We start from the raw sequence: 21,373 nt of genomic DNA, 5'->3' as shown, positions 1-21,373 counted from the left end.
CTTAGCCCAAAAGAGAGGTGCGGGTCACCGCGCGCTGCCGGGGCTCGGGTCCGCCCGTCCCTCCGCGAACTACACCTCCCAGCGTGCTTTGCTGCCGCCCGCTCGCCTCGGCCGGGCAGGCGGTATTTGTAGCTGGAGGGGGGAACACACTAACGCATCGATCGGAAAAGAGGCGGGGGGGGTCCGTTTTCGGGGCGGGGGGGGGTAGCGGGGACACGTGTCAGTGACCCCGCCAGGCGGCGCGCGCTCCCCGCCCCGGATGCTGAGCGGGCGCGCGCTCGGCGGGGCGAGGAGGGAGGCGGGATGGGGTGGGGGGGGGAGCGCGCGGCTGTTCTGGGTGGCGCGCGCGCTCGTATGTAAATGAGCGGGCGTGAGGTCAGAGGCAGATGGAAAAGGGAACAGACAGAATGGCCGCCGCGGCTCCCGCTCCTCCCGCCGCCGCCTCGCAGTGCCGGAGCCCCCGCTGCACGGCGGAGCGCAGGGGAGTCCGCCGAGAACTCGACTCGTGGCGGCACCGGCTCATGCACTGCGTGGGTAAGAGGCGCATCCCGGCCGGGGCGGGGGGGCAGCGCCGTCCCCGAGGCGAGCGGAGAAGCGGCTCCCTCGGAGAGCGGAACGGGAGACGGGGTCCGCGGGGGAGAGCGGAGGTCCCGAGCCGCCTCCGGCCGGCGGGTGCCTCGGCTTCGGCCGGGGCCTCTCGGTCCCTCCCTTCGCCACCGGCTGAGACCCTTTCTGGGCTCGGGTCCTTTTGTCTCGGCTCCTCGCGGTGAGCGCCGGTGGCTGCCCCCTCTTCTCCGCCTCCATCGCCTGGGGGGTGGGGGGAGGTAGGGCGGGAGGGAGCCCTCCTCTGTGTTTGTGTGTGTGTGTGTGTGCGCGCGCCTTTAAGAGGAGCCGCTCCTGCACTGACGGTTGGGATTTGAAGTTTTCCCTCCCCCCCGGGGAAGTTGTCATGGCGACGGCAGTTCTCCCCTCGCTTCCCTCCCCCCCCCCCTCCACTCCCGGGGCTGCCCGGGACCTGCCGTGCGGGTCACGTGCCCTCCGCGCGGGATTGGGGGGGCCCCTCAGTGCGGGCGGGCTCGCGCCGCGCGGCTGAGCGGGCTGTAACGGCTCGTGCCGCCGCCCTCGTGTCCCGGCCTCGTCCCGGCGGGCGGGAGAGCTGCCCGCTGCCAGCGCTGGCGGTGGTGACGTGTGGCGCCGCGGCGCTGCGACCTCAGCGGCGGGGAACCTTCGGATGGGGTGTTGTTTTGGGATGTGTGTGTGTGTGTGTGTGTGTGTGTGAGGACTTTGATGCCAGGAGCTGCTTATTTGTGTCGTTTCCAGGAACGTTTAGCTTCTTAGGGAAATCCTAAGATGAAAAATCCTTGATCAAGTAGTTATGCTAGTGTCAGCGCTGATCCTCACCGATGGGTGAGCGGTGAAAACGCACCTAGATGTAACTGGGAGGGTGAGCAGCAATTCATTCAGTGTTTCTGCCCGTGCTTGAGACGAGATCAAAGTGAGAAGCACGCACACAAGAAGTAGGTACACTCATCACTACAGGCGTTTAGCTTTGTCTGAGTTTGCGGGGTTTTTTACATATTGTCAGTAGCCTGGTATCTTCTTCATGCACATATGCATCTTGTTCTTGCTGCGTTGCCCCAATAACACTTTTAATCACCTGGGGCCTTGGGCAGCCCGATCTAGTGGCACGTGACCCTGCCCATGGCAGGGAGGTGGAACTAGATGATCTTTAAGGTCTCCTGCAACCCAAACTATTCTATGGTTCCGTAACACTTGTGTATATGTTATGACACTTGTATGTGTTACGCTGTCTTTTTAATCCTTCGAGTTAAAATATTGTTTAGGAAAACAATATTTATATATTTGCATACACTGATACATTATATAAAGCTTCCTGTGGAAGGAATGCAGTTTAATTAGACTATATAGGGAGAGCTAGTTCATTGGCATAGGTGCTGTGATAAACTGTTAAATCTGAAGGACTCTTATCTCTATCTTAAAATATACAAGTGGCTGCTTGACAATTGATGACTGCAGGGGCTTACAGGTGGTAATGGTATGTCTCAGATGTATTCAGGGAGCACAATTGCACAGCATGACCAAGACAGACAAGGACTGCAAAGAAATGTAGTGAATGTTTAAGATGGAATTTCACCATACGCTGGGTCCTCTGCTGGGCTTCTGCAAAGTTGTTTTTTTGGGGATTGCTCTTTCGCTGAGGATTGTAAAGGGTAAAACCATAATGCAAGTAATTACATTTTACACCAGTTACACTGTGGCGCTGCTTCATGCTAGGTTTTTCTTGGAATAAAAGGATATGATTTCTTTGCATGTCATGATGCAAAATTCAGTTAATGGAAGGGAGCCCCAAATTATATGATTAGGAGCTGCTAAGGAGGAAAGACATTGGTTATGGTTTAATAGTTAATCAAGAGCTATCTTGGTTAAGAACTGTTACTTGGCATGCCTGTTGAGCAGCCCTTATCTGAGAGAAAGTGTAAACAAAGTGGCAAGAAAGTGAGTAGTTAGGATCATGGAGATAGAGTTCGCTTAACAGGTTTGGATTGAGGTGTTTTGCTTTCTTTACTCCTTTGAAATTCTGTACCGTTAACTCAGTAAAATAATCTACTTCCGAAGTAAAAATGATTTCAGGAGTCTATAAAAATTTACTAGTAACTGGAAGGTCTGAACAGTTGTTGAGTTGATGGCTGAAACAGCAGCCTGGTGAAGGGAGAAGTGGCGAGTATGATCGATTTGGCATAACTTATTTTTTCTTCTTCTACTCTTGTCAAAAATCATACATTTGTAGCAAAGTGAAGGAAACTAAAGTAGTAACCCCCCCAGTTAGGTTAGTTCTTGAACTAGGTTACTGTCAATCCTAAAACAAAGCAAAAATCACCACGAACAAAGAAGCTGGGATCATTCTGCCCTTAGCATTTTTTTAATTAAACAAAATCTTGAAAGGTGATATGGTTCTACAAACTGTCATTTGTCAAGGATTATGTTCAGAGAGTGAAGCAAGAACTACAGACTCCTCAAACACATTATGCTGTTGCTGCTAACCCCTTGGGATGAAAAACTTGATTTTGATGTCTTGTATCACTCAGAGTATTGATACTAGATTTGATGTTTGTATTTCTCTAGTATAATCACTTGAGCATTTTGAAATCCCTTACCTGTAAAGGCTTCCTCAGCCACTTTATGCAAATGGTAAATTAAACCCAGAGGTAATACCTCCAAGACAGTGGTTGCCCAGCTTGAGGCTCACAGTCAGCAGATTGTTCATGTCCGCAACAGGATGGCAGAAATAATACTCCATTGGCTGCAGCATACTGTTTGCTTTAGGGTCAGTGGTGGTTAGGGACCTCTGCTCAAAGGGCTTGGTTGCTGAATGATTGGTTTGTATTAATCTGGTTGCAGACTTGAATATTTGCATGGGCTTTAACATTAAAAGCTTGGGGTTTGCCAGTATGTTGTGCTAATTTGTGGCCTATGGAATATGACTTTAAAGTCTCAGATCAAAACGTTCAAGCATTTAATGTTCAAGCATTTCATCATTTTCAGTGATGAAATTTAACTGATATTACTGACAATTCTCTTTTTTAGTATCAAAACCTACTTGAAGATACAGAAGACATCACATTGTAAATTAATGGAATATATTCACAGAAATTCTAAATAGATGTTCAGGACAAAATGGCTGTTCAGATGGTAATCTTTTGTGTGTGTTACATTGAACACTAACATTCCTAAGATGCCTAGGCTTGTGCTTATGGATGTGCCTAATTCTTGTGTGGCTTGATCAGAGTTCAAAAGTAAATGCTCTTACAAGACACCTGGAGATCTTAATTCTGTCAGAGTTCTTGCAGTATGGGTGATGTGTGCTAACAAGTACTGTTTACAGCACCACTCAGTCGTGTGTGTTATGCTATGTAGAGTCTTTGTGACATAACTGGCAAAGAAAATACCCTAAGTTCTGTGTTTATGGAAAAGTGCCAGAAAGCTCAGAGTTGAAGTACCTAACTTAGCCAGCAGCCGAGTTCCATGGTGGTTTAAATTGCAAGGTATTTTATAGTAGCAAGTATCAGAATAGGTAAAAATTGGTCTTTGGTGCTCTTTGATTGAAACTTTGTAATGTGAATTGGTTAAATGCATTCCATTGGATTGAGAGGCTTTGGTAGTATGGAACTAAAAGTCTAGATCCATATTGTGATCAGCCTTAAGAAACAGGGTTTAAGCAGTTTTTTTTCAGTTATTGATCACACTTAGTGATTTTGTTTGAACTTTACAGGTAGAGCGTTGGCGATTATGTTGAGTCCCCATAACTTTTGTAAATACGGACAGAGGAGAGACTTCTGTTATTGCTGGGGTGCAAAAAAAAGCTTCAGCATGAGGTGGTGCTTTTTACTGTTGCCACAACATCCTATGGATAAAGTTTTGAGCAGTAACTTGAGGCTTTTTAATGGGAAGTGCCAGGTAACTCCAGTCATGGAGTTGAATTCTTGCTAGGGCCTCGTGTTGTGAAAATACATAAGATTCTGAATAATCTTTCATTGTGAAAATGAAAGGTTAAGATATTAACAGCTTTTTAAAAAATAAATAAATTATTACTTGGAAGGAGAGGAAAGGCAGAAATTTTGTTCCTCTGCTGCAGCTCAAGGGTACATATCTGACAGGAAATAGCCTTGGTATTGCTTTTTATGAAAGCTGAAATTTGATCAAAGTGAAAATCTTTTTTTGTATGTTTGTGAATCTAGTGTACAAATACTGCTTTACTGTTACATCTTTTTCAGAATTTTTGCATTCTAAACTAGGATACAGTGGTGCCTCTAACTCTGTTTTGATGGATCTAGATTTTGAAATTTTTGGGGAAAATATTTGAATTTCTGCTCCAGTTTACTGTTTTTGAACAAGTTGTCTCTCAAGTGCGCTTTCCAGGAAGAGGAATCTCTCTCTCTCCCCCCCTCCCCCCCCCCACCCCCCAAAAAAAAAAGATTTGTGGCTACTGCATTTGTTATTATCCCCACACTTGCAACACTCTGCATTAACTACTTCATACATTTAATCCCACAATACAACCAATTGTTCTTACTTTCACTGTGCCTGTAAGTACTTTGCAGCAGGGTAGTATCACAGTCACAGCACAGGTTCACAGGCAGTTTCTGAGGCAGTGCGAGGTGTTAGTATCATGTCAGGGAATAGCTCAAACTAGTATTACAGAGGCAGGTGTTCAAGTCAGCAGTGGCATTGAACACTTGTTATGAAACCACATCTAAGTATACAATAAAGTACCATCTTGCATCATCAAGTCTCATGGAGCTGTTATCAGAATGGAGAAATCAGTCCTGACTGCATGTTCCTGCCACTTGTGTGCTTGGGTTGGCACTTATTGGGCCCATCTGATGTGTTTTAAGTCAGTAGCTGGTCAGCTGGCTGTCGAGAGGAGTTAGGGGCTTGTGGGGGGAAAAAAAAAAAAAAAATCTGGTGGGTGCTGGGGCCAGTAGAAGGACGAGGGTGGGACTGTATGACACAAGCAGGATGGGCAGTAGAAGAAATAAGCCATTGGTTTGGTTAGCTGCCTATGGCACCATCAGCTGCCAGGAATGTAACACAGTCCTAAATGTGCCATTTCCCTGAACTAAGCAGATTGACAAAGAGTTAAAAATGGTCAGTGTGCATATATATGTCATTGGAAGTTACTGCAGTGTACATATCACATTAACTGTCTTTAGAATGAAATTAGAGAAAACACATGGAGTTTGTTTTGCTTGTGTTGGACTGTGTTTCAAATATGTAGTGTTAAATCAGCTTTTTTTCTGTATCTTCTTATCCATTTCAACTCATCAGCTTTTCTCTCAAAAAGAAGTAGTTGCCTACTGCTGTCATTATGTGTTTTTGAAGGGATATCTTGCATTTGACTTAACAGAAATTTTTACTTGGGAAAACAGTACAAGAAAATTCAGAGTTGCAATGCCCAACATCTTAGTTTAAAAGGCAGGGGGAGGAAGTTCTGTGCGTCTAGCAGTAGATGCAGTATTAGTTCGTTGATCTCTTGTGGATCTGCAGTTGTAAGGCTGTATGGAGCATAATTTTATGAAAGACAAAACTGTAGTTGCTACACGGACTAACCTATGGGATACAATGCTGCAATACCTTGTTTGAGTTCTTTGGCAACACATTTCTGCTCCGAGCGCAATCGTGCAAGTGGATGCGCATATCTTCAGTAGTGTTGCTAAAAGCTGTGATTATGATTTTGGTGCTCTTTGTCTAGATACAGGTATATGGAAGGTGTTTGATTTTTTTTTTAAGTGTTTCAGGAACTACCGTACAGTTTGTCAATACATTTAGATGTGGCTTGAACTTTCTTATTGTATGTTCTTATATGGTAGCCGTTGACTTTTTGTTGTTGATAGTGAGCTGAGAAATTTAAACTTATGATAGTCTTTCTGCATTGCGGGCACTGAGTTTCTTAAACTAGAACTTGTGTAAACCAAATGTGGGGTACAGGTATTGTCACTGCAATTGTCATAAGCTCTTCCCTTGATTTGCCTGCCAGTAACTCTGTACTAATGCTTGAGGTTGGTAAGTTTCAGGGATTTTTTTTGTTGATGTGTAACACAATTTTATTGGTTTTCTTCCTGGACTCATTGTACCTGCCCTCATGATTTATGTTGCCTGGTATGAGCATTCATTTGTTAAGTAGTTCAATAAACTAGACTGTAAAACTAATCTAGCTTAACGCTAGCTTGGAAAACAGGAGGGGAAAAGTGGTAGAAGAAAGAATAGGAAAGATCAGATCTAGTTTATCTTGGATCAGTTTCCTAATCAGGTTTACTAAATACCTGCTTTTTCTCCAGAGTCAAGAATAAGTAACTTTACTGGAGAGAACAAGGCCTTTGATTTTAATAATAACGTATTTTAACAATAGTTTTTTTGTGGGGTTCAAAGTGAGCTGGAAACTAAGTTGGCCGAAGAGCATCCTTAACAATATTGGTGACAAGAGCAAAAATACAGTACTGCTAACAGTTAACATTTTTCTACTTGTTCTCCCTTTGTAGTGGAACTTGCCTGATGTAGCAATGAGCTGCCTTTCTGTGTTAGGTTAGTCCAGGTTGCTCTGGGTTGTTGCTTTGTCACTTGAGTCTCCTCAAGTGTCTTGCTATGGTAATAAGCACTAGTAGTTCTGTAAGGGAGATAGTAACAGGAATGTGTCATGCTCATCAATTTCAGATCAGTGTATGCTGTTGAGAAGCTGTATTCCAGCTGTTGGCAAGTAACCAAGGCTTGTACTACCTGCAGCTAAAATGGTTCTTCACCTTATCTGTCCTCGCCTTACTAATGTTTTAGCTGTATTACGGGTGTTTGAACAATGGATCCCTTCTTGAATATGACTCAAGCATCAGGGCTTCAAACAAGGTTGTTATTCTAACCTTTAGAGTTCACTGTGTTTGTGTAAAATGTAGGTGACGTCAGCTAGGGCTTTATAGACTTCACTGGCTTAAAATTCTTTGTCCCACTTAGGACCACTGTCTTTTGTGTTATTCCTGAATCTTGCCCTCTTCCATGTGCTTGGAGGGGACCTTGAAAAGGTAGGTTGGAACAGTCATAGAGGTTAGAACAAAACTGAATTTGTGTGTGATTCGCGTGTCTGGTATTAACTTCTGAAAATCAGGGTGGCATTATAGATTTAGCACCATACATTTACAAAACCCCCTCACAACCTTGTTTGAGGGTGGAGCATTATTATGTGATGCTTCCCCCCACACTGCTGATCTACAACTTTATCCTTCCATCCCCTAAAGTCATAGAGAAGCCAGGAACAAGGGAGGATAGAGCAGGGAGGGGAAGATGTATGGTAGTGGCTTATCTGTTTCAGTATGTAAGGAAGGTGATGTATTACAAAGAGTAGGAGACTCTAAGTCTACATGAACGTATTGGGCGGTAGAGAGAAAATTCCTTTTTATGGGGTGTGGTTAGCAGCATGTGACTGCAGATCAAAGACCTATGGGTCAGGTTGTTGTCATTTTGTTTTCATTTCTGGCACAGACCAGGTTCCTGTGTAGCATCTTGAGAAGCTAGATTAACTCCTTAGATAAAGGTTCTATTCTTTGCAAATTTCTTCTGGAGTCTCAGCTGCTGCTTTTAACTGTGTTTGTTTCTGCATGTCCATCTAGGTTTGCATCACCATAGCAGCATGTATTGTATTGTAGGAGTGACGTGTGTTTAAATGTCACTGGATGTGATTTATTTTTCTTAAAGTCTGTTCATAAAAGAAAGCTCACTGAATTTGTGACCTCTTTCACTATGTTCCTCAGCTTTCAGTTTCTGTATAACTTGATGGGATTCTGCTTTCCAGTTATGAGACATTGTAGCTTTTGTGGCACTTGGGTGTTGATTATTTAGGTTTAGAGCTGTTCAATAGAAAAAAATGTTGTTTTGCAGTGTGTTTTATTCTAGAATGCTACTCACTGCTTTTAAAATGCTTAATTTACAGATTATAAATATTTATATTTCTCATTACACAGCTTCCAGCTTCTTCAAATCATCTTAATTAAAGGCTAGCTAAAATCTTACATATGAATAATAGTTCTCACCATCGTGATTCCACTGCTTTATAAACTAGCTTTAGTGCATTCCTAGTCTGCTGCTCCACTAATAGGTCAGAGGGCAGTGTAATTAGAGTTGAATATGCTGCTACTTTTCTTAACTACTGTCAAAAAGCTTTATACAGCTTTTAAAAAAGTTTTATTTTTCATTCTAAAAGCACTACACAGTTTTATAATGCCAGGATAAATACTACTGGTGCAATGCTGCTGGGCATATTTTGATTAACAATGAACTAATATTGCTGCAGTATATGATGTATATTGTAGAAGACTGCTTTAAAGGACTCCAGCTTGTGATTGCAACTGTGAATTTGGCTCACAGAACCAAGTGTACCACAGTAAGGCCCAGTTAAATGTAAAAATCTGACTTCACTTAAGTTTACTATTAAGGCTCCTAATCTGAGTATGGGGGGAGGATTATCAAATGACTACTGCTTCATGACCTGTAGTTCAGATGCAGGTCATTCTGGTGTTAGCCATCTGATGAGGGGGAAGAAAAATAGGATCTGCTTAGGATCTACTGCTGCCTTAGACTGCCCTGTATGAGGGCTGTAATGCTAACTGTGCTAAACTCTTGTTTAAAATTTGCCGTGCTGCCAGCTGAATTATGTGGTAATTGTAGATTTACCTGTGATTCTGGTTCCTACTTCAATTTTTTTTTTTTATTCTTCTTGGACCAGCCTCTCTCTTCATTCTTCAGCTTTCATAAGATAGTTGATTCCTATTTTTTATCAGCCTCCTTAAACCCACCTATTTGTCTTTGCTTCCAAACCTTGTCTTTTAGTTATTGTCAGTGACATTAAAGCAACTTTGACAAATTAATCTGTCTCCAGATAGTTTTCTCTCAGCTTTTTATTTCTGTATTGGAGTGTCTTCACAACTGACTTGCATTACACCAACAGCATGCTCACCAAGGCAAATTATACTTTTTGTCTTTTGGTCCAGGAAACTTGTGTGATGTCTCCCTCCGAGTGTCTAATCCCATCTGTTTCTTTCTATAAGTACTGCTGCTAGATATCCCATCTCATGGTGCTTGAGGAAAAGGAGGGCGTATACAGGTGTCAATCTCTGGCAATCTTGACAAGTCAGGAAGTGTACTTGTTAGCACACTTTCACATACTAATCAGTAGCCATTTGGAAGGACTTCATTGTTCGATCTGACCTTAATTTATCCCAATTTTTTTGTGTATCGTGTCAACATTGTAATTTAGGGGTTTTAATTACATTTTTCACCTTCTGTTTCTGTTTCCCTTTCCATATTTATTCCTATCCAGATATTATTGCTTATTTAGCATAGTAAAAACTAAGTGTTACGGAATAATGAGCAGTAATGACTCATAAGTCACTGTATTGGATTTGAATTTTTTAATTTTACAGACAAGTGGAAAAAATCTAGCTACAAATGTACAGGTCAGTGCAAACAGTTAGTGGTAGATATTGTCCAAAGTTTACTGGCTGCACTGTGGTACAATCCCAGTTGCAGTGTAGAGGCTATAAGCAGCTCTCTGTTCTTGTGTTCTGTTTGATATTTTCCTTTCCTCCTGTGTTCCATTTTGCATGGGTTCTACAGAGTAATGCTGAACAGTATTTCAAACAAAGTATAGTCCAGACCATATTGAATGCGGGTCGTAGTAATCTGTCTTTGGATCACCAGATAAGAACATCTCTACTAGAGCAGAACAGGTCTGTCTAGTCTAGTATCTCTTGTCTGCAGCCAGTGGTGGACTACTGAGGAAAAAATTATTACACATAGTGATATTTCTGAAATATCTTCCAGGCTTCAGTGACATTTGTCTTAATCCTTAGGAAGAAAAAAATGTGGGTTTTTTTTTTAGTTTTTTAAATTGATTTGGTAGATTATTCTGCCATAAATTATTGTTGATTTTGTGTGGGTGTGTGATTTTGAGTTAAAATAAAACTTCAGTGGATCTCTGTTGTTCCCTAGTTATGTTGTGTCATATCACTTCCGTTTGTCTTGAAACAAGAACTGGAAGTACCACATGAAATCATAACTTAAGAAAGGCGAGGAATGACAACGGTGTTTCTTGTTCATATGGTTTGTGTTTTTTTCCAATTTTGTTTTTTTTTTTTCTGAAGACCTGACCTATCTTACTTTGGCTATACCTTTATATCCCCCAAGGTGAAGAGTTCATATATGTTCCTTCTAAAGAAGCTGTTGGTTAAATTTGATCAATCCTCTCTCCTTTCTTGTATTTTCTTAGTTCTGCTTCCTTCTTGAGGTGGGAAACTAGAACTGCACATACTCAAGGTCACATTGGTATGAATTTATGTGGTGACAAACCAGGGAACAATGCAGGGAAGATCTTCCTTTAAAAAGTCAAACCATTTGACATGTCCTTTACAGAGGTCATCCTTTCACAGAACTGTGTGTTTGAGCCCCAAGAGAAGACCTGAGTGATGTCAGTTCAGAGCCCACTACTGTCTATATAATTTGAAGATTTGCTTTCTCCTCTCTTTAGTTTGATATTTACTTGCTTTTGGTAGTCATCTTCAATCTTACCACCTCGCTACGTTGTCTTTTTAAAGTTCCACGGATGTTTTCTTGATCTTTGCTGTTAATACTAGACTGTACTGACAGTAGATTGTCACTTTAGTTGAGAATACCTTTGGGTAGAAGAGTCTGGGACACACCTGTTTGTGACTTTCTGCTGTGAAAATTAACCATTTACTTCTGTCTTTTAACCAGTTATCTATGCAAGGGCATCGTCTGTGCTGCTTTGAGAGGTTTGAAAATGGAGCTGAATGTCAATAGGCATCTTTTTGAAATCTTGATGTACTTCTAGTGTCCCATGTCTACAAATAATTCTGTCATGTTTAAAGTATGACTGCCCTTCACAGAAGTTGTAGTGGGTCTTCAGTAATACATTATCATTCTTTATGCGTCTAGTAAATCTGTTCTTTGGATTTTATTTGCCCAGTTATGACCATTTGACCAGGAGATATTTAAAAGATGTGTGGATGTGGTGCTTAGGGATGTGGTTTAGTGGTGAACTTGGCAGTGGTAGGTTTATGGTTGGTCTCAATCTTAAGGGTCTTTTCCAACCTAAATGATACTGTGCATGCCATTGCTGACATGTTCTAAGCAGATGTCTGATGGGAGTATAAAGGCCAATACAAGTAGGCATACACAGTTGCTGATTGTTGATTGATGTTAAGTTTTGCCCCTTCACCTTTTTTCGGTATTGAGGTAATTAGGTAGCTGAATTCTTCATGATAAGCACTAATTCAGATATTTCATCGTCAGGTCTGTCCCAGTTTTTCTGGTTGTTGTTTTTATTGCTGTCAGCAGGAGGCTGTTATTTCAAAAAGCATGTTCATTTTTAATTGTTAGATAAACCTACTGTAGTATGACTGGGTCAAGTAGGCCCTCTGAGGACCAAGAGAGGCTGATCCTTCTCTGGCATCAACTGAATTTACTTGGCAGAGGGGAGGTTCTAGTGACTGTAGGATGCAGAAGACCATCACAGCAGCAAGCTGGGAGCGTGCAGGTTAAGCTGGAAGGTGAGTTAAGTGGAGGGGAGGAAGGGGTGGAGAGTCAGAAGGGTTAATTGCTTGGCCTGAGGAGTTGAAAATGAATATATCTGTAGATCAGGCTGTACAGAATTCACAGGTAGTGTTTAGCTGACCAAAACCAAGCTTGGAAATGATGTAGTACAATGGCTGTTGGGGAAACATGGTTTATAAACTCATTTTTACCATCTTACCTATTTACTTTGGAATTCTACCACTTGTTATGTGTTGTACTCTGGTAGGCCAGAGATCTTCCGGTGACAGTTTTGCCGTAAGTAAGAGGTTCAGGAGTCTTTGTTTCAAAGCTCTCTTGGTTGAGGTCTTGCAATGCCTTTGTCTGTTGATGCCTAAATTTGAGGAACCGGTCAGTTAACGGCTTATAGTATTGTGATCTATCAGGAAATGAGATCACTTGGTCAAAGTAATTTTTACTGTGCAGCTCTTAGTAGGTTCTTTACTTGTTTCCAGGTGCTTTTTCCTGCACTTCATATAATCATATGTGAAATGAAATGTCATGCGTTTATCTTTTGAAGCTTACATCATATTCTGTGCTGATGCAGTTGGTTAGAACTTCAGGTATACTTGTAAGCTGCTTTTGATTGTTGGTAAAATGTATTCGGCAAGTAAAGGTTACTCCTAAGGAAACTAACAGCCTTTCTCCAGGCTGGACCATATCCTTCAGCATTGCTTGTTGTTGTTTTCCTCCTTTTTTTGTCAGATGTGTGCCTGTTTTACAGGCACTCTGCAAATTCTCCTCAGCCTTGACAAAGTTTTGTCTTGAGATGCCAGTTCATGCATCTGTCTGAACTCTTAACTGGTGTATATGCCGCAGGCATATATTGATATTATCTACTGTGGGGGTGTCAGAAAATATGCATTCCCCTTCCTTGTCGTCAGATCCTCTTAGCTGTGTAATGTTGAGCTGAGAAATACATGGTGGGTCTGGATTTTTGGCCTATTCCTTTTTCCTTAGGTGCATTACTGTAGTTTATTATAATGCTTTTTAAGCAGCAATAACAAAAAGCTCCTCCATGATACTGGCCTTCTCTGTTGTAATGCCAAATGTTATACCTTCTTGGAGAGAATTTCTTCGGCAAGACCATCAGACCAGTTAGGATATATTGGAAAGTAGTTTTATTTTCTGTCTCTCAGACGTAAGTCTGCTGACTCCTGAACAAATATGTTCTCACCAAAGTAAATGAGATTTAATAAGAAATGCTCTGTCTGTAACTTGTGGCATCAGGAATTCTTATCTTGAAGTGCTGGAATTGTCCAGAGTGCTCTCTGAGCTTAGTGCTGATGTGGAGAACTGCACTTTGGCACTTACCCTAGATCAACTTTTGTGCACAGTCCTCAGAGGCCATGGTAGATTACTTGAGTCCTGGATACTTCTGCATTGAGTACTCCACTACTTCACTTGCATAGCGCAGAGTACTTTCTTAAAACTAGGGTTTCTAGACAAAACAGAAGAGTTTCACTGAGGAATTCACATTAATCTATTCAGTAATTCTTACATTTATCAGAGGTTTTGAGGAAACATTTGTCTGTAAATTAGTCATGTCTGAATTATTGTTGGCATTATGCTGGCAAGCACTCTTTGTCCACAGACCGTTAGGAAGTGAACCTCACATTCGAAGAGTCACGGATTTCTTATTGAACTAGTCAGTGGTTTCTGCAGTGATGCTGCAGGAGAAAGAACAGTGAGAAAAACCCACTGTAGTGTGTCCTGAGGAAACTTTCTTATTTAGTGTGGTGGTTTAGGTTATTGAAATCTGTGGTCTTAGTTGCTGGATGTGCCTCTTAATTGATGTCTTTATGAATGCTTGTCCAGTGGTTCAGGCAGGGGTTTTGCTGGCCCAAGCCCAGCTTTATAAGGTCTTTACTTCAGTTTGCCACATGTAGTAGCTTTTTGGGGGCTGGTACTTGATGCAACTCAAAGTAATTTCTGGGGCTTTTGTATTGTCTGAGATCTTGGCATCTTTTCAGAATCTCCTGAGGAATCAAATTGCTTTGAGGAAACTGATATTAACAGAGCCTCTTAAAGGCAGTAGAGTGACTTCTTGTTTGCTTGAGAGCTTTTTATTCATTTCCTAGGTAGGAACAACAGATTGCACGCCTTCTGTTCACCTTGTCAGCTTCATTCAACCACTAGCATCACAAGATCGGAAGAGACGGAGCAGCCTTTTCTACTGTTGTCTCCAAGAGTAGCTGCTCCATAGTGATTTGGATGGTCTGTTTGAGGAGTTGTTCACTGTACTTCATTCTGTGTGATGCTGTACTTCTCCGCTTGCCATTTAATGACTAGCTAACCTGATTATGTAGCATACAGAAAAATTAGAAGCTGCATGCTTCATGGTTTTGTCACTTGTACATCTGAAGTGGTACTTTGGCATTTTCTCCTCCTTCATTCTCAGACTTGCAGATTAGTAATAAAGGCTGTTCTGCTATTTGTGTGGGATGTGAGTGACCTTGACCTATGTGATTGATTAAGAAGTTTGGTACCAGATAAGTAACTTCATATGAAGTTTTCCAGAATGCTGGAACTGAGATTTATCTGGGTCCAGCAGGAGTTTCCCTCTTGCTGGAAATGCAGGGTGTAATCACACCTTTCTTTTAAGAAATCCTGTTCCTGTGTTCTTGACCTCGCAGTTCAGTTTACTTCCCTAAGTTGTTTCTGTCTATCTAAATTGTTTCATTAAGAGAGGAGTATCCTACTTCACAGATCAGCTCAAGGAACTGAAGCTTCCTGTTTTGCCTGGCTTGAGACTTGTGGGAAGCAATAGGATATAGCTGTCTTGGCTTAAAGAAACTCACTAGGTTGTGAGTGGAATAGTGAGACCTGGTAAAGATTCTACTTTTTTTATTTATCTTAAAATTCATGGTCCTTCTGGAAAAAAAAAACACACAAAAAAAACCCCAACCCCAAAACAATAGCTGTTTTGCTTAGCTTCTGATTCAAATGTGGTTTCCTAGCTGCTTAAAATTAGTACAGAATTTGTGTTGAGTTTTTGATTGGTGCAAAATATAACATTTTTCTAGGCTTGCACAGTATAAAACGAAGAGGTGTCTCTTCTTGTTAAAGCAGACTAGCAAATTTACAACTGAAAATCAGTATCTGTTTGGAAATAATGAACATTTGCTTCTGCTAAGAAGGAACCAGTGCTGGAATACAGAAGGAACAGAATGTTGCAAAGACAGTCTAGCTTGCTGTTTAAACCCATGTGCTTTGTGTAAGAGCTCTTGTCTGTTCTCCACATCATAAAAGTATACAGAATTCTGCCACTAGGTACTTGAAATACATAGATAGTTTTGCTTTGCAGTGTTCCACCTCCTGCTCCTGAAGTCAGGTTGGACAACTGTTAGTAATGTGAGTTTCGTAGAATGTATTCAGAACTTAATTACAGCATTGTTATAAAGTTGATTATCTTCTAATAAATTCTCAGAGCTGGTGTATGGTTTCATTTGAGTACTATATGAATTCTGTTCCACAGTACATGAAACATTTCATGCTTTCTCGTGTGCGATTTAATGGTTAAGAGGAAGTATATGAAAAAAAGCTGTACAGATATCTGCTAATCACTACTGAAAAAGCCAAACAAATTAAAAAAAACCCACCCAAATGCACCTGCTTAATCTCTGAACTGTGTGAAATACTAAAAGCAAAAACAAGAGGCTGATTAGCTTTTACCTGTTTTCTTCTGGTATTTGGCATCTTTTATTTGTCTAATGTGAAGTTAAAATTTGTTTTTAAAATGTCATTTTCTATATTTCTGCTTTTTTTCAGTTTCCAGTGGGAAATGAGGGAATTCAGCCCTTTTTGAGTAGAAGTTAAATGATCAGAATCTTGTTTATATTTAATTCTCTGTATATTATGCAAGTTCAGCACGAGTATGCTTAGAAGATGTAGATTAGTTGTCCATGACATATGAGTTGAGATACACTACTTACCTACTTTGAACCATGCCATTTTTTCAAATATGCACTGATCATAAGAACAGATTTGAAATCACAGTTTAGCTAAATTCAGAGTTCTTCCAATCAAGCTGGAGTATCTGAGACACTTAAAATTTTAACCTTGAATTCCAGAAAATCTTTTAGAGAAAGGAGACGTGGTTACTACTTTTTATTTCAAGTGAATTTTTTATATAGGTAAGCATCCAGTTCTTGTTGACGTATTCAACATGTTGCTGGCTCTGAATTTTGTCTAATTTGCCACACCAGATTTTGGCTGCATACAACAATGATGGCCATCTAGGTTTTTGTTTTGTTTTGTTGGCTTAGGTTTTTTTTTTAACTAGATATTCATAAAAATAAACTGTAAGTTAAAGGTAGAAATACATGGCATAGGTATTATAAAATATATAAAGGTAAACTTGTAACAAACTTAAATTAACTGCTAGTTTAAAGGTACATTACACTCACCTCTTGGCTGTGGTATGGCTAGGATTATTTAAAATACTTCTTAAAAAACTCGTTTCAGCATTTGTATATTCAGAAATAAATACAGTATATAAAGGCTGTATTCTTCGGTGTTGATAGTTCACTTACTGTGTTATAATTTGGTGTCTAGATACTATTCTGTTCTACAGAATGAAAGGACTATTGTAGCTTCATCAGGTAGTAAAGTTTATTTCGAGGAACCATCGTATAAGCGTAGTCTAGTTGTAGAATTTCCATCAATTTCAAACTTTTAAAAAGTAATAGAAATCAACAAATAATTGCTGTATGTGAGGGATCTGAATCTACTAGGAGATAAGTGCCTTTTGTTCATTGTTTCAGAATGGTTAGCACTTTGTGGGGATTAAACAGTTTGTTTGGATGGTGCGGAAATGATGGTTGAAAAGAAACCTCCTGAAAATTGCCATGAAACTGGCTCCCTTAGGAAATTGCACTTCCTTGTTAAACTTGCTGTCAGGCATCAGTTTCATGGAATGCTCCTGGAGGCTTACAGCTTCGTTAGCTTGCAGTAAGTAGGTCCATGATGTAGTACAGAATCCTAAGTTTCAATTTCTCAGAAGCCCATCAGGCTGGGAATGTTTCGAATTAAGTATTTTTTTTGGCTCAGTGAACTGGCGTTTTCTGATAACTCATTTTTTCTCAAACAGCTTTCAGCTAGCTCTCCCTTCTTAGTAGAAAGCTTCCTTGATTATCAGAACCAAAGAACATGAAGTGTCCCAGGCTTATTTAGTCATTAGTTGACTACTAGACTTTATTCCACATGCAGGTTAGATGTGTGATCCTACATGGTAATAAACCAGTGTTGTAACATTCATTGTTACAGACTTGCTGTGGACTTGACTTTTCCATAGTGATTTGATGAATATTTGACTAGACCTTCAAGTAGAAAAGGAACCTTTGTCTGGGAAGGAATCCTAAACTTTTTAGGTAAAATAGCCTAACTTTTCAGTCCTCTTTTACATCTTAAAATCATGGATAACAAGAATATGCTTTCAGGCACACTGTCTTCTGAAAGTAACAGCTTACTCTGTGTTTTAGTCTTGAACACTATTATCCTCATGTTGTAAAATAGGTACATTGATACTAACCAAGAAAGCTGTCAACATTTTTCCAGGCTGGCTGTTATCTTTTACAGTGACCTATTCCCTCTGAATTGTCTTCTCTAAGAATAAAAACTCTAAACTTTTAACCAGCCAAAATTATCCAGCACAGTTCTGAGGACCAATTTATGTCTAGATAACTTCTTGTAGTGTCTTAAACAAAGAAAGGGAGCAGGATAAGCTTCTGTGTCTGTAAAACACCAATATTTACACCAATTCCATATCTAAATGTCCCTGTGTGACAGCTGGGATTACATTGTTGTTCAAAGGAAGATTTTTTTTTTTAGAGGGAACAGAAATTAAATTCTAGTAACTGTCACTTAAGCTTTTTTCTCTTCCTTTGTTCACAACAGCACAGTCACCTCTGAAGTGTTTTTTTTTAATGCCTTTTAAATTATAAATAACACACATCTCTCAATATCTTGCTACTATATTAGAAATTACATCTAACTTTAATTTTGACAGTGTCTGGAACCTTCAGTAAAAGGTGTTATGTGGGCTCTCCCGTTTAGAAGCCTACAAGGACCACTTTCTTACTGGCATTAAAGATTACTTTGGAGTGTAGAAATGCTTCCTTTTTTATTGGACTTCATATTTCTTGCTGTGATTTATAAGTATCTAAAAAATAGACCTGAACTCTGAATTGATGTTAATACGCTAACCTCAGTCTCTACTTAACCTAGAAATCTTCTTTTCTTTTTTTTTTTTAATCTCCCCTGTTGGCTGCCACCCTTTTCTTTAAAATTGTTTAAAATGCCCATCTCTTCCTAGCACTAGAATATTACTCCCTCTTTATATTCTGCTGAACCACTTAATGTTATAGCTAATTCTTTTGATGTATACGTACTCTTTTTGGAAACTATATTCCGAAACTGTCTGCATCCCCTCAAAGCACAGCATAGAGAGTTAAAAAGCAAGGATTTTTATTCTAAGTGGAAAGTAGCCAGTTAGAACTGAAGCTGTTCAGTGGGCTTATTTAAACTTTTGGTCATCCTGTGCCTTCCCAGTGACAGCAGCAGTGTCCTCAATTACATTAATTCGTGGAGTCAAGATTTGCATTAGAGAAGGACAAGTATCTTTATTAGCTATGGTTTGGAATTTGTATTGGAGTCTAAATAGAGGATTTCCTCCCTTTCACATTGGAATCTCTGGTATGTTGGTTGCCGTTTGCTTTGAGTCAGTATGGTAAAGAAAGGTTGTGTATTTAAGTTAAATGTTTAGAATTTTCAATTGTAAGAATACTTCCAGTGCTATAAGCAAAAACTGGATTCAAGGTAGACAAGATATGCAGCAGAAGACCCCTCCCTGCACTACTCCTATGCAAAATTTGTCTTAAATGATGTCTCAAGAATTTTTCTTGCAGAAAAATTAACAGTTTTTTTTTTACCTGAGAATGTGGCCAGCATTCTATCAGGTAATGAATTTTACTGAATAGATATTCTTTGTTGACATTACAAACAGGAAAAAGGTAACATTTGAATAAAGGTTTATTCATTTTTCTTCTGTTGTCATGCTGAATAATTCTTCTCAGCAAGCTAGTTTTTTTCTTACAATTCGTATAAATGATTATTTGAGTGTTTGCTTGGGGTTTTTTTGGGCTTTTTGCCTTTTTTTTTTTTTAAAAGGAAAACCTTAGTGATTCAGGAATTTCATCACTTGGTTGATCCTTTTGAAACTGTTACAGCAGATTTAATAAAAAAAAAAAAATCCAGCTGACCTGTGGAAGGAAGAGAGAGGCAGAAGAAACAGACAGAGATGTTAATATCTAATTTAAGTTACCCCATTAAATGCGCTATTTTATTGGTATAAATTATGAAAACAAATGTATTTTCTTCTAGGGGAGTTGTTGCTTCTATCTGAATGGTGGGAGAAAGGTAATTGGGTATAATAAAGAAAAGGATTGAGATAACTATTCAATGCTTTTTAAAATTTTGAATTAGTATGACAGAAAACTCATAAAATGTTTTCTAAATTAATTGACAATGGTTTGATGTCTCAAAGGAACATGGTGATGGCTGAGCAATAAGCACCAATTCTTAGGGGGTTTTGAGTTCTTGATGCAGTTTGTTGTTTGGGGTTTTTTCTCTCATAAGCTCAGCGGAACCAGTGACTTGGGGTGTCAAATGTAGTGGAACACAGAGTGCAAGCATCACCTGCAGAATGGGGTCATATACTTTGGAAGGCTGGAAGTTCATATGTTTAGAAACTAAAAGGTGACTGGATGTCAGCTCCAGGTCCCTTTCTTATGAAAGGGATATCTTTTAAGAAAGTCTTGTTATTTCATTGCCTTTTTAAAGTAAGCTTCCTACTTTTGCACTGGTATTTTGAAATATATATTGAAGTACTATTGAGAGAATTTGAAGAGAAGAGGAAGGTTGCTGGGTTTTTGTGGTTTTGCTCGGTGTTTTGGGGTTCTTTTTGGTTTGTTTAATTTTTTTCAGAGAAGCTAGGAGATTTGGTGCTCTGTCTGCCTGGCTTGTTTTATAAGGAAAAAAAAAAAGTGGTTCTAATGCTTGATGAAACTAATGAAGTTTAATTCTACCTGTGGTATGATTGCTTAAATCCAAGATTGTTGATAATTGACCTAGTAATGCAAACCATGAAACTGCCTTCAGATATACTTCTGTACTAAGCCAAACTAAATAATGCAGTCATGAAATTATAGAATGGGGAGAAGTAGAACTGAAGTTTGTTGCTTACATATAATACTTTTTTGAATTATGTGTGATTTTCAGAAGGGATCGTGTTTCAGTTGAGTGAAAGAAGGCAAAAGGTCAAGGGAAAAAATCTTTTAAGTCATTGCGCTGCTCTGCAAGAACGAAGCGTAGTGTTTTTAACTGCTTACATATTTTCACATACAAGGGGAAATTTTTATTTGGCATCGATAGTTATATCAGGGAGTTTTAGCTCAGAACTATGGGTTTGTGTATTCTACCTAGACGTGAAGTTACTGCTACTTGAATACAAGTGTATGGGGCAAAGGAGGAGAGAAGATAAGGAGGTTCACTTCTTGTTTAGGGCAATAAACTGGGAAGTGCAGGACGTGTCTTTGTCCTTGTCCATAATTTATTTCCAGTGTTGCTTTAGTTTCTGAGACTCCGCATACAATTTTTGTAATAATCCTCGCAGATTATGAAATACCACCTCAAAATATGGATTGTATGATTTCAGAATGAGAAGAAGGTACGTGAAAACTAGATGACAGTGTTCCCATGATCAAAGGAAAATGCAGCAGCAGAAACTGAACTTCTAGTTGTAAGCAAGTCTCTTGTAGCAACTAAGTAATGTTACACTGACTACTATTACAGAACACCATAAAGTAAAAGAAGGTAGTTTCATTTTAATGCTGCATCTGGCAGTACTGTGCCAAATCTTATTAAATGTAATCCTATTCTTTGGATTTTCGTAATTACATTTTAAAGACCATTTGTTAAATTTTGCAATCCTCTAAGAATTGAAATCGGCAGTTCTTAACCTACTTTCACATTAGTTTTGATTTTAAATCATTAATGGGCTAAACTCTATACTGCTTAGAATGTGTGGTTTTTTCCTACTTTAACTTTTAATTCCATTTACTCTGCTTAGAATATTGAATAAGCTCAAAAAACAAGGAGACATGAATCTTCCTTGCTGATGCATGTTACTTAATGGCATCTTTTTTAATAGAGGAGAGATAAG

The 21,373-nt window shown here is 39.7% G+C and overlaps 1 protein-coding gene across 10 annotated transcripts in view; it reads left to right on the top strand.

Annotated features, from left to right (window-relative positions):
- Nucleotides 1-326: 326 nt before the first annotated feature.
- The window catches only part of LCORL (ligand dependent nuclear receptor corepressor like), an 82,610-nt gene continuing 61,563 nt past the window's right edge, over nt 327-21,373 (top strand). For 6 of the 10 annotated variants that reach the window (XM_054065000.1, XM_054064995.1, XM_054064999.1 and 3 more), the window contains exon 1: nt 330-534. In XM_054065000.1, coding sequence (XP_053920975.1) covers nt 387-534 — 148 coding nt within the window. In that variant the 5' untranslated portion in view covers nt 330-386. Of the gene's footprint in view, nt 535-21,373 lie in introns of all 10 variants that reach the window. The other 4 variants (XM_054064991.1, XM_054064993.1, XM_054064992.1 and 1 more) reach the window with 2 other exon arrangements.

This window comes from Cuculus canorus, chromosome 4 (genome assembly GCF_017976375.1).
Source record: "Cuculus canorus isolate bCucCan1 chromosome 4, bCucCan1.pri, whole genome shotgun sequence".
In the NCBI taxonomy this organism is placed as follows: domain Eukaryota; kingdom Metazoa; phylum Chordata; class Aves; order Cuculiformes; family Cuculidae; genus Cuculus; species Cuculus canorus.
Note: the sequence above shows the minus strand (reverse complement) of the source record. Positions and strands in the feature narration are given on the sequence as shown.